We start from the raw sequence: 12,832 nt of genomic DNA on the forward strand, positions 1-12,832 counted from the left end.
TATCACTGTCACCACGGAGACAGCTACTGGGAAGGGCAATGCTCTGGACCAATGGGGCGTCAGCCAACTGTGTGTGTGTGTGTGTGTGTGTGTGTGTGTGTGTGTGTGTGTGTGTGTGTGTGTGTGTGTTTGGGCATTTGTGTATTCATAATGTGTGTTTTCATATTTCATAGCAAGAGAGAAACATTAAGAGATAGAGGAGGAATACACAGGAGAGTGTTAGAGAGACACCCATCTAGAGATCAACCAGACACAGAGAGAGAGAGAGAGAGAGAGAGGGATGGAGGAGAGAGAAAGAGAGTGGGATGGAGGAGAGAGAGAGAGAGAGGGATGGAGGAGAGAGAGAGAGAGACGGAGGAGAGAGAGAGAGAGAGAGAGAGAGAGAGAGAGAGAGAGAGAGAGAGGGATGGAGGAGAGAGAGAGAGAGAGATGGAGGAGAGAGAGAGAGATGGGGGAGTGAGAGAGATGGGGGTTGCGAGAGAGTGAGAGAGAGAGAGAGAGATGGGGGAGTGAGAGAGATGGGGGAGCGAGAGAGTGAGAGAGAGAGAGAGAGAGATGGAGGAGTGAGAGAGATGGGGAGCGAGAGAGTGAGAGAGAGAGAGAGAGAGAGAGAGAGAGAGATGGAGGAGTGAGAGAGATGGGGGAGCGAGAGAGTGAGAGAGAGAGAGATGGGGGAGTGAGACAGAGAGAGGGCGCGACAGAGAGAGAGAGAACGAGATGGGGGAGTGAGAGAGAGAGAGCGCGACAGAGAGAGAGCGAGAGAGAGAGAGAGAGAGAGAGAGAGAGATGGGGGAGTGAGACAGAGAGAGAGAGAGAGAGAGAGAGAGAGAGAGAGAGAGAGAGAGAGATGGGGGAGTGAGACAGAGAGAGAGCGCGACAGAGAGAGAGATGGGGGAGTGAGACAGAGAGAGAGCGCGACAGAGAGAGCGCGACAGAGAGAGAGAGAGAGAGGTTAGAGATGAAGTAACACGGGAGATATCTAAAATAAATCATAGCAAAGGGGAAAGAATCATTTGGGAATGTTCAAAGATGAGGTGAGGAGGGTGACAATGGCAGAGGGATCAGGTATATTTGTCACTCTATCTCTGTCTCTGTGAAAGTCTGAGTCTATTTGGACTATTTTACTTAAACGTGTACATTAGGGCTCCTGCTAAGAAAATAAATCAGAACATCAACAAAGGATTTTGCGTGTGTGCATGTGTGTTGCATGTCCCCTACCATCTTCCAGTGTGGTAGCGTTGATCTCAGAGCTGGAGGGGCCTGTGCCGGCCCTGTTGAAGGCCTGGACCACCACTCCATATTGGGCAAACTTCTTCAGGTTGTCCAGGGTGTACACCTCACTGTCCCCAGTAGCCTTCATCTCTACGATGCTGTACTGGCCGTTACTGCCCGGCCCGTTCTCACGGTAACCGATCTGGTACCCCCGGATCACCCCGTTCTGAAGCTCTTTCCTGGGGGCCTAGAGGAGGGAGAGAGGGAGAAGAGAGGGATGAGAGGATGAAAGAGGAAAACATTGACATTGATTGTATTGTAGAGGGGGGGATGTAACGTGGCACGATTAGATACGTGATCATTATGTGATTCTAGGTCTTCATTTCAGAGTGTCTCATTTCATAGTGTCATGATGTTTCTGATAATCTTGAATCGACAGGTGGTTTTACCTTCCAGGTGACGCGGATGCTCTGCGAGGTCATAGGCTGGAGGAAAACCTCCATAGGGGGACCATCCGGCTCTGGAGGGAGGAAAAGAGAGATAGGCACTCTTCTTCACTGCAGTCCAAGGTCATCTTCTCGATATCTGTGTGTGTGTGTGTGTGTGTGTGTGTGTGGTCGTGTTGGACTCACGTGCTTCCTCTGTGCTGATGGTGAGCTCCTTGCTGGCTTGACTGTGTCCGATCTTGTTGTAGGAGAACATGCGGATGCTGTAGACTTGGGCAGGGTGTAGATCCACGATGTTGGCCTGGTTATTGGTGGGAGAGATCTTACGGGTGGCATGCTTCAACTCCCACGGATCTGTGTGTGTGTGAGAGAGAGCGAGAGACAGCGAGAGAGTGAGAGAGAGAGCGTGTGTGTGTGGAGATAGAGAGAGACAGATCACGCGCGTGTGTATGCATGTTTGTGTGTTCATGTGTGTGTGTGTGTGTGTGTGTGTGTGTGTGTGTGTGTGTGTGTGTGTGTGTGTGTACACAAAAGAGAGAAGACGCATTAGTTGGTTATAGTTATGTTCTCAGTACCGACTAGTCGTCAATCCCCAGTTTAACCCCTGCTGTCCCCTGGCATACCGGTCTTGTTCTTGTACTCAATGTCGTAGCTGGTGATGATGCTGTTGCCGTCAAATCTCTGAGTCCACCGCAGGTTCATACTCCGATCCTTCACCTCCCTCACCTCCAACTCTGGAGGGTCTGGGGGCTCTGAGAGAGAAAGAGGGAGAGAAGGAAAGGAAACAAGAAAGGTGTAAGGGAGAAAGACACACTCTTAGGAGAACCCTTTTTAGTTCCAGGTAGAATAATTGTGGGTTCCATGTAGAACCCTTTGTAGAAAGGGTTCTACAAGGAACCAAAAAGGGTTCTACCTGGAAACCAATAGGGTTCTTCGAAGGGCTCTCCTATTGGGACAGCCAAAAAACCCTTTTAGGTTCTAGATAGCAAAACAAATTCTAAGCGTGTAGAGGGAATGGAACATAAGCACAGTGCGAAAAAAAGTGATCCTGTACTGATTTTCTCTCTCTCCGGATTCATGTCACACTAAGCAGGTAGTTATACAGGGTTATATTCACTAGGCAGCAAACGGAAGAACACAGACTGGTTGTACAGGGATGATTACCTGAACTTCATATTCCATTGCAAAACCCTTTGCTACGGGTGATTGTGTTGTGGTCTGACCCACTGACCTTGCACAGTGAGCTGGATGAGGCCCCGGCCTTCTCCATATGAGTTGATGGCATGGCAGGAGAAGAAGACCGAGTCACCCCGCTCTGCTGGCTTCAGCTACACACACACACACACACACACACACAAAGAGAGAGAGAGTCAGAGAGAGAGAGAGAGAGAGTCAGAGAGAGAGAGAGAGAGAGAGAGTCAGAGAGAGAGAGAGAGAGTCAGAGAGAGAGAGAGAAAGAGTCAGAGAGAGTCAGAGAGAGAGAGAGAGAGTCAGAGAGAGTCAGAGAGAGTCAGAGAGAGAGAGTCAGAGAGAGTCAGAGAGAGTCAGAGAGAGTGAGAGAGAGAGAGAGAGAGAGAGAGAGAGAGAGAGAGAGAGAGAGAGAGAGAGAGATAGACACTTTGTAAATCCACCTCCATACACAGCTCATCTGATATCGTATCCTCCATTTGCTGTATCTGATGTCCTATCCCTCTATATTGTGTGTATGTTTGTATCTGTGTGTGTCTACAGTATGAATGTGCATGTGTCTGTGTGTTTATGTGTGTGTCTACAGTATGAATGTGCATGTGTCTGTGTGTTTATGTGTGTGTCTACAGTATGAATGTGCATGTGTCTGTGTGTTTATGTGTGTGTCTACAGTATGAATGTGCATGTGTCTGTGTGTGTCTGTCTGTATGTTTATGTGTGGAACTTGGATCCTGACGGCTGGCCTGTCTGTCTGTCTGTCTGTCTGTCTGTCTGTCTGTCTGTCTGTCTGTCTGTCTGTCTGTCTGTCTGTCTGTCTGTCTGTCTGTCTGTCTGTCTGTCTGTCTGTCTGTCTGTCTGTCTGTCTGTCTGTCTGTCTGTCTGTCTGTCTGTCTGTCTGTGTGTGTGTGTGTGTGTGTGTGTGTGTATATATGTCTACAGTATATGTGTGTGACTCACCTTCAGCGTAGACAATACTTCGTCACTCTTCTCGTTGGGGCTGGTGGTGATGGCGTAGCGAGGGTTACGGTCGGGGTCGATGACCGTGTCACCACGCTCCCAACGGATGATGATAGGCCACTCCCCCCTCGCTGTGCAGTTCAGCTCCTTAATCTGGCCCTTAATGGCCATGGTGGTGTTGGGGTGCGACGTGATCATTGCTGGGACTGGAGAGAGAGGGAGGGAATAATGAAGGCGGGATGAAGGGATGGATGGTGGGAGGAAAGCAGGGGAAATAATGGGACAGAGTCAGACAGGGAAATAGAGGCAGAGTGAGTTAGATCATCTTAGCCTCAGTCTATATTACCCTGTGTGGAATTGTTTGTTGTTACGTGTATGTGCACGTCAGACTGGTTTGCGCCGGGTTATGTCAACCCATATTCGTTTAGTGTTCTTAGTGCCGTGTGTTTGTTCGCCGTAATAAAGGATTCCGTTTGCTACCCAATTCTGCTCTCCTGCGCCTGACTTCCCTACCTTACAGAGAATGAGATTTGACTTGAAACAAGTCTACGTCTTGTGTCTGGAATTCGCCTTAGCTGGCTAGTAAGCTAGCCAATTTCTTTTTCCAATTAGCTTCAGCTGACCAGTGTGCCACCGTTGGTTTGACTTTGGATAGCCTATCTGTGGGGCTAGTTAGGGACCGTCAATATATTCCACAATGTAAATGGGACAATATTTTCATGTTGCACACCTTTTAGTTTTCTCATGAATTAAATGCGTTCAATGTTTGAATATGAATTTCTACAATTTATCATTGATTTGAGGTTTTTCAGTAATTGAAATTTGGAGCTAATGAACTTTTAAAACGTTGGCCCATGTACGTTGTATAATTTACTGATGGCCCCTAACTAGACCCATGGGGATATCCAAAGTCACACAAAATTGACCATGGTCATTGTTGGGAATTATGATCGGGTCACATGCATCTGCACTCCAAATTGATGATTACTTGGGTGCTGCCAGCTGTGGGCATGTGGGCGGGATTAAAATAAACCCAACCCACGGAAAACTGTTACATTCATTCCGTGACATCGTTTAAAAAAATATATATTATTATCTTGCAAATCTCAGTTTTGGACGACACTAACTTCATGACCAAAATGTTCCTATTTACATTTGTTTTCCCGGACTCATATCGATGCCACATAGGCTGTTTTCAACCAGAGAAGTTGGTTTTTCAATTTTCCTGCAGTCCAATAACCTAGTGGCCTCACGAGTGGAATGTTACTAATATTTTTCATAATTTTATCATTAATAGCATTATACATTTTTAAAAAACCTGGTGTTTCTATGTTTTGTTATATTTCAGTCTTCTGTGATGTATATAACGTGTAATATTGGGAAGCAATATCCGACATGGTACAGGTGTCTTCTTTTTTTTAAGCCCGTAACCATGTGTGTGAGGTGTGTACTTTTTTACAAAGTAGATTTGTTTATTAAGACCACCAAGAATCACTCTGTGACCCTGATTTAGCCCACGCAGTAAAAGCTTTAGTCCATTAGGCAATGGAGGAACAACGATCTTACGCTAAAGATGACATTTATGTTTTGGGAAACGATAAAGTATCTCTGCACGATAAAGTAGCATCCTAGTAAAGTAGACCTAGGCCAATGTTAAGAACTGCATGCCTTCTCTCGTATTCTGTTTGACGGGGACTGTGTGAATGAGCATCCAGAAGGAAGTTCACTCTATCTATCCCTCTCTCCACCTCTTCAATCACACACACACCATCCTCTTCAGCTCCTCCCTTACTCTCTCACACACACACACACACACACACACACACACACACACACACACACACACACACACACACACACACACACACACACACACACACACACACACACACACACACACACACACACACACACACACACGCGCACACACACACGAATGCACACACACATATGCACGCACACACACACACACACGCACACACACACACACTCGCACGCACACATACACACGCGTGCACACACAGACACACACACACACACACGCGTGCACACACAGACACACACACACACACACAATCGATCTGAGGAGAGTTCCGCTGTTTTGTTTTCATCACTTATTCATCCTTCCCTCCCTCCATTCCTCCCTTTCTCCTTTCCTCCCTCTCTCTGCCGAGTGAAACGGACAAAATTGAGGGAGGCAGAGGAGAGGAACGGTTCAATCAATAACACTAACACCGTCTCAGACCGTCTCAGAGAGAGAAAGACAGAGTGAGACACATACACAGCAAGTGAGCGAAGGAGAGGAGAGAGCTAGAGCAACGAGTGAGAGCAAAATAAAGTCAAGTAGTGAGTGAGTGGGAAACGTCTCTGCTGTCTGTAAAGTCGCTGCAGGAGGACAGTCTGCTATTTACGGCTAGACACAGGCCAGAGGCCTCAAAGGCTAACATACACAACAAGAGCAGTTTATCAACACCACGAGGGCAAAGGTGTGTGTGTGTGTGTGTGTGTGTGTGTGTGTGTGTGTGTGTGTGTGTGTGTGTTTTTTGATGCCGATGTCACTGAAGGCCAGTGCAGGGTCGACAGATTGATTACAGATAATGAATTGATTGCAGATAATGACTAAGGACAAAGGGTTTTTTGAAGACTGATCCCTACAGTCATAAAATCAATCTCTCTCTCTCTCTCTCTCTCTCTCTCTCTCTCTCCTTTACCGTATCATCCGTTTGTCCATGGTCACTCTCACTCTGTGCGTCAGTGTAGCTAGCTATGGTAGTGTTGTCAGAGTCGCCTCATTGCTTTGACACACTGAGTGACTCATGAGAGAGAGAGCAGAAGAAGAAGACTGATACACTAGGCTTACAGTGTTCCCCAGCACAGTGTTCCCTAGCAGAGTGTTCCCCAGCAGAGTGTTCCCCAGCAGAGTGTTCCCCAGCAGAGTGTTCCCCAGCAGAGTGTTCCCCAGCAGAGTGTTCCCAGCAGAGTGTTCCCCAGCAGAGTGTTCCCCAGCACAGTGTTCCCCAGCACAGTGTTCCCTAGCAGAGTGTTCCCCAGCAGAGTGTTCCCCAGCAGAGTGTTCCCAGCAGAGTGTTCCCCAGCAGAGTGTTCCCCAGCAGAGTGTTCCCAGCAGAGTGTTCACCAGCACAATGTTCCCCAGCACAGTGTTCCCCAGCAGTGTTCCCCAGCACAATGTTCCCCAGCACAATGTTCCCCAGCACAGTGTTCCCCAGCAGTGTTCCCCAGCACAATGTTCCCCAGCACAATGTTCACCAGCACAGTGTTCCCCAGCAGTGTTCCCCAGCACAATGTTCCCCAGCAGAATGTTCCCCAGCAGAATGTTCCCCAGCAGAATGTTCCCCAGCAGAGTGTTCCCCAGCACAATGTTCCCCAGCACAGTGTTCCCCAGCACAGTGTTCCTCAGCAGTGTGTTCCCCAGCACAGTGTTCCTCAGCAGTGTGTTCCCCAGCAGAGTGTTCCCCAGCACAGTGTTCCCCAGCAGAGTGTTCCTCAGCAGAGTGTTCCCCAGCACAGTGTTCCCCAGCACAGTGTTCTCCAGCAGTGTTCCCCAGCAGAGTGTTCCCCAGCACAGTGTTCCCCAGCACAGTGTTCCCCAGCACAGTGTTCCCCAGCAGAGTGTTCCTCAGCAGAGTGTTGCTCAGCAGAGTGTTCCCCAGCAGAGTGTTCCCCAGCACAGTGTTCTCCAGCAGAGTGTTCCCCAGCAGAGTGTTCCCCAGCAGAGTGTTCCCCAGCAGAGTGTTCCCCAGCAGTGTTCCCCAGCAGAGTGTTCCCTAGCAGAGTGTTCCCCAGCAGAGTGTTCCCCAGCAGAGTGTTCCTTGATCTCTATACCAGGAAGGTATATTAAACCTTAGGGCTCCCTAGTGGCGCCAACTGTCGAAGAGGCGTCACTCCAGTCCCTGGTTCGAATCCATAGGGCGGCGCACAGTTGGCCCAGCATCGTCCGGGTTTGGCCGGGGGTAGGCCGTCATTGTAAAATAAGAATTTGTTCTTAACTGACTTGCCTGGTTAACCTTTCAAGGTATAGGGGGCAGTATTTTCGATTTCGGATGAAAAGCGCGCCCAGAGTAAACGGCCTAATACTCGGGCCCAGAGTCAAATATTTGCATATTATTAGTAGATTTGGATAGAAAACACACTGAAGTTTCTAAAACTGTTTGAATGATGTCTGTGAATATAACAGAACTCATATGGAAGGCAAAAACCTGAGAAAAATCCAACCAGGAAGTGGGAGATCAGAATTGTAGTTCTTCTTTTGAATCCCTATCAAAACTACAGTGTCTGTGGGGTCACGTTGCACTTCCTAAGGCTTCCATTGGCTGTCAACAACCTTCAGACAAAGTTTTTTCATCATTCTCCTGTTACTGGGCAGAGAATAGTAGCTCAGTCAATGAGTGGACTGCCTATGGACAAAGGGCTTGGTGATGCTCGATCCCGCCAGCGCGCCCCTCCTTCTTTTTCTCCTGGAATGAATACGCTATTGTCAGGTTGGAATATTATCACATTTTTACGTAAAAAATACCCTAAAGATTGATTGTAAACAACGTTTGACATGTTTCTACGAACGATAATGGAACTATTTGACTTTTCGTCTCTGGTACTGCGCTCGCGCGTTATGCCTTTGGATAGTGATCTGAACGCACGAACAAAACGGAGGTATTTGGACATAAAAATGGAGTATTTCGAACAAAAATAACATTTCTTGTGGAAGTAGGAGTCCTCGGAGTGCATTCTGTCGAAGATCAGCAAAGGTAAGAGAATATTTATAATACTAATTCAGAGTTTTGTTGATGCCAGAACTTGGCTGGTAGCTGTATAGCTTGCTTCGATGGCTGAGCTATGTACTCAGAATATTGAACAATGTGCTTTCTCCGTAAAGTTATTTTTAAATCTGACAAAGCGGTTGCGTCAAGGAGTAGTGTATCTATAATTCTTTCAATAACTGTTGTAAATTTTATCAACGTTTATGATGAGTATTTTTGTAAATTGATGTGCACATTCACTGGGAGTTTTGGTGGGAATACATTTTCTGAACATCACGCGCCAATGTAAAATGCTGTTTTTGGATAGAAATATTAACTTTATCGAGCAAAACATACATGTATTGTATAACATGAAGTCCTATGAGTGCCACCTGATGAAGATCATCAAAGGTTAGTGAATATTTTAGCTGTACTTTTGGTTTTTATCATGCATGTCCTTGCTTGGAAAATGGCTGTGTGGATTTTCTTGTGAAGTTTATGTCTTAACATAATCTAATTTTATGTTTTCGCCGTAAAGCCTTTTTGAAATCGGACAATGTGGTTAGATTAACGAGAGTCTTATCTTTAAAATGGTGTAAAATAGTTGATTGTTTGAGAAAATGAAATTATGAGATTTTTGCTGTTTTGTATTTGGCGCCATGCTATTTCACTGGCTGTTGAATAGTGTGGGACGGTCACGTCCCACCTAGCCCAGAGAAGTTAAATGAAGCTAAAGCAAATAAACCCCTTTGTTGAACCAGAGGAGAAAGAATCCTTCGTTTTATTAACTCATTTTCTTTTATATGTGACCAAATACCTTGTTTATGTTCCTCACTGCGTGGTCAGCTTGCGGTCAGACTCGCCCAGTATGTGTGTGGTTGAGAGCACGGTGTGTTTTTATAGGTGCGGGGAAAATGTGTTGCTTTATATGGTCAGCCTTAGTAGTTCAGCACTCCTAGACCAAACGAGGGTTAAGTGCCTTGCCCAAGGGCACGTTTACAGATCGTTCGCCTTGCCAGCTCAGGTATTCGAACAAAGCGACCTTTCGTTTACAGGCCCGATGCTGAAACCGCTAGGCTACCTTTCGCCCTAGTGTGTGTTTGAGAATGTGTGGTTAAGCTGCGGGTCAGACTCACTCTTGACCGTCAGGACCATGCTCTTGCTGATGTCGGAGCCCACGCCGTTGGAGGCCTGACAGAGGTAGTATCCCCGGTCCTCCTCCAGGACATGACGGATCAGCAGGGAGCCGTTCCCCATGATCTGGATCCGACCGGTCAGAGGCACTGGGTGGTACTGCTGGGGGTTCCCTATACCTACGGAGGGAATGAGGGGAGTGGGTTTCACCGGGTGATTCCACTGTGATTATCAAGATCATAATACCGCTATATTATAGTGCTTCTCATTCGGTAGACGCTCTGACTTTGGATAAATGTGTCTGTTAAGCGGTATAGGACGTCTGAATGATTTAGGCTGGTATCAAACATGGCTAGAGTAAACAGTACTGGCAAATGCCGTAAATCGACGGGTGAGGATGGGTACCTTTGGCGTGCTTCCACATGACTTTGGGAGGCGGGTATCCGTCCACGGAGCAGTTGAGGACCCCCGCCTTGCCGTAGATCCCATCCTGGTTATTGGGCTGGACCACAAACTGAGGAGGCACTGCAGGGAGGGGATGGAGAAGATTAAACTTGGAGCCTGACGGCGGGCCTGTCTGTCTGTCTGTCTGTCTGTCTGTCTGTCTGTCTGTCTGTCTGTCTGTCTGTCTGTCTGTCTGTCTGTCTGCCTGCCTGCCTGCCTGCCTGCCTGCCTGCCTGCCTGCCTGCCTGCCTGTCTGTCTGTCTGTCTACCGGCCCTGTCTCACCTGTGACAGTGAGCTGTCTCTCAGAGCTGACGGTGGCGGCGTCGTTGCTAGCGATGCAGGTGTAGTTGCCGTTGTGCTTGAGCGACACCTTGCCGATCTGCATCGAGCTCATGTACTCCTTGGTCTCGATGTTGACGCCGGACGAGGGCACGATCTCCTGGCCGTCCTTACGCCAGGTGATGTGGATGGGCATGTCACCAGACGACACCACGCAGGCGATGTACATGAGCTTCCCAATGGAGGTGGGGGGGAAGTCAAAGGGTTGGATCAGAGGAGGCACTGAGAGACGGAAAACAGGAGGGAGAGAGAGATAGAATAAGAGGAGAGGGAAAGGTAAAAAAAAAGGGAGCGACAGAAAGGGAGGAGAGCAGATACATACATATGAGAGAGAGAGAGAGAGAGAGAGACAGAGGGAAAGGTAAAAAAAAGGGAGCGACAGAAAGGGAGGAGAGCAGATACATACATATGAGAGAGAGAGAGAGAGAGAGAGAGAGAGAGAGAGAGAGATCACGTTGAGTGATTCAGACTGGGTGATGGGCTGGTTGGTAGTTTATGGTGAGTAACCTTCCCTGTGATCTCCAGTCAGTCTAATCCTGGAATCCAGCATCTCCCCGGCTCCCCAGCCCTCTACTCTCCTCTCCAGCCCATAATAGCTGCTCTAATTAGGGCCCAATCGGCAGGGGGAAGAATGGCGTTGTCATGGTGACCACAGTAGGAGTGGGGGGGGGGGCAAGAAATTGGAGGGTGGGGACGTCGAGCTGAGACATCTGGGGGATTTAATTTGGGCCTCGTTAAAATGAATCTAATTAAATCAGAGAAATGACGAGACGCACACACACACACACACACACAAACACACACATCAGATGACACACCCTTCAGTCTTCCTATGACAAGCACACATTCAGTCTCATCAACACACCATAAAACAGGCAACACACAAGCAGTACAGTCTTGACCCTGTGCTCTGACACACACACACACACACACACACACACACACACACACACACACACACACACACACACACACACACACACACACACACACACACAAATATATATCCGCACAATAGCACTCTTGCTTTGTGTAATTGCTGAGTGGTTGAGAGGGTGCAGTAGGCCACTCCAGGCCCTTAATCAGAGGTTATTAGAGGCAACGCGCTGCTCGCTCTCTCTCTCTCTCTCTCTCTCTCTCTCTCTCTCTCTCTCTCTCTCTCTCTCTCACACTCTTTCTCTCTCTCTCTCTCTCTCTCTCTCTCACTCTCTCTTTCACTCCCACGTTCTCCCACACATTCATTCAAACACAAAGTAACTCACTCACAGGCACCGCTTCCAGTAAACAGAGACAGCCACAAGCATACAGAGCGACACTTGTCCTACAACTGAACACACAAGTAAACTACCAACCCACCCCACTTCCTGTAGAGCAAGTGACCTCTGACCTTTGACCTGGACGTAGACGGTCTGGCTGATGAAGATCTGTGGTTGGATGAGCACACTGCAGAGGTACGCCCCCTCGTCCAAGACCTTCTGGACGTCACTTAGCTTCAGAGTACCATTCTCATACACCACCTAAGATCAAGATCAAGATCAAGATAAAGATTAAGATTAAGATTCCCTGACCATGGGAATACTAGCACTTTAATAGTTTACATAGGCACTTGATTTATACAGTGGATAGCATCACAAATGGCACCCTACTCCTAATATAGTGCACTTCTTTCTACCAGGGTCTATAGGGCTCTGGTCAAAAAGCACTGTGAAGGGAATAGTTTGGGTTATTTCATGGGTTTGTACATGTAGCAAGACGCGGAGGTGAATATTGTTGTTGTTAGTTAGGGTTTTTCTTGTTGCTCTGGTTTGTGTACAAAAATGAACCCACCTGGCGATGGTTGTCGGGCAGCAGAAGTCCCTCCTTGTACCACTTGATTGAGTAGTAGGGATAGCCAATCACACGGCAGTTTATAAAGGTGTTCCTCCCAGCCACCGCCGTGATGTTACGCATATCCCTGATCCTGGGAGAACCTGAGAGAGAGAGAGAGAGAGAGAGAGAGAGAGAGAGAGAGAGAGAGAGAGAGAGAGAGAGAGAGAGAGAGAGAGAGATATGGGGCAGTCAGAGGGTAGTGAAGAGAAGGAGGGGGGAAAGAGGGAGATCATCAGATGAGGTTGTGGAGAAAAGGGAGGGAGGGAAAGAGGGGAGGAAAGGAGGGAAGGAGGGTAGGGGGTATGGATGGATAGGGGGTTAGAATGCCCTGTCCCATTTCAATCTAATCTACGTTTGTGTGTGTGTGTGTGTGTGTGTGTGTGTGTGTGTGTGTGTGTGTGTGTGTGTGTGTGTGTGTGTGTGTGTGTGTGTGTGTGTGTGTGTGTGTGTGTGTGTGTGTGTGTGTGTTTTGATGTGAATAAAACCTA

The 12,832-nt window shown here is 47.8% G+C and overlaps 1 protein-coding gene across 1 annotated transcript in view; it reads right to left on the reverse strand.

Annotated features, from left to right (window-relative positions):
- Positions 1 to 12,832, reverse strand: part of LOC106612398 (cell adhesion molecule DSCAML1) — a 148,167-nt gene that overhangs the window by 30,573 nt on the left and 104,762 nt on the right. The window contains 11 exon segments of the mRNA XM_045724385.2: positions 1,219 to 1,459; positions 1,662 to 1,732; positions 1,845 to 2,012; positions 2,282 to 2,410; positions 2,890 to 2,986; positions 3,804 to 4,009; positions 9,694 to 9,870; positions 10,097 to 10,216; positions 10,419 to 10,697; positions 11,863 to 11,992; positions 12,303 to 12,445. Coding sequence (XP_045580341.2) covers positions 1,219 to 1,459; positions 1,662 to 1,732; positions 1,845 to 2,012; positions 2,282 to 2,410; positions 2,890 to 2,986; positions 3,804 to 4,009; positions 9,694 to 9,870; positions 10,097 to 10,216; positions 10,419 to 10,697; positions 11,863 to 11,992; positions 12,303 to 12,445 — 1,761 coding nt within the window.

Source organism: Salmo salar, chromosome 09 (genome assembly GCF_965601325.2).
Source record: "Salmo salar chromosome 09, fSalSal1, whole genome shotgun sequence".
Taxonomy (NCBI): Eukaryota; Metazoa; Chordata; class Actinopteri; order Salmoniformes; family Salmonidae; genus Salmo; species Salmo salar.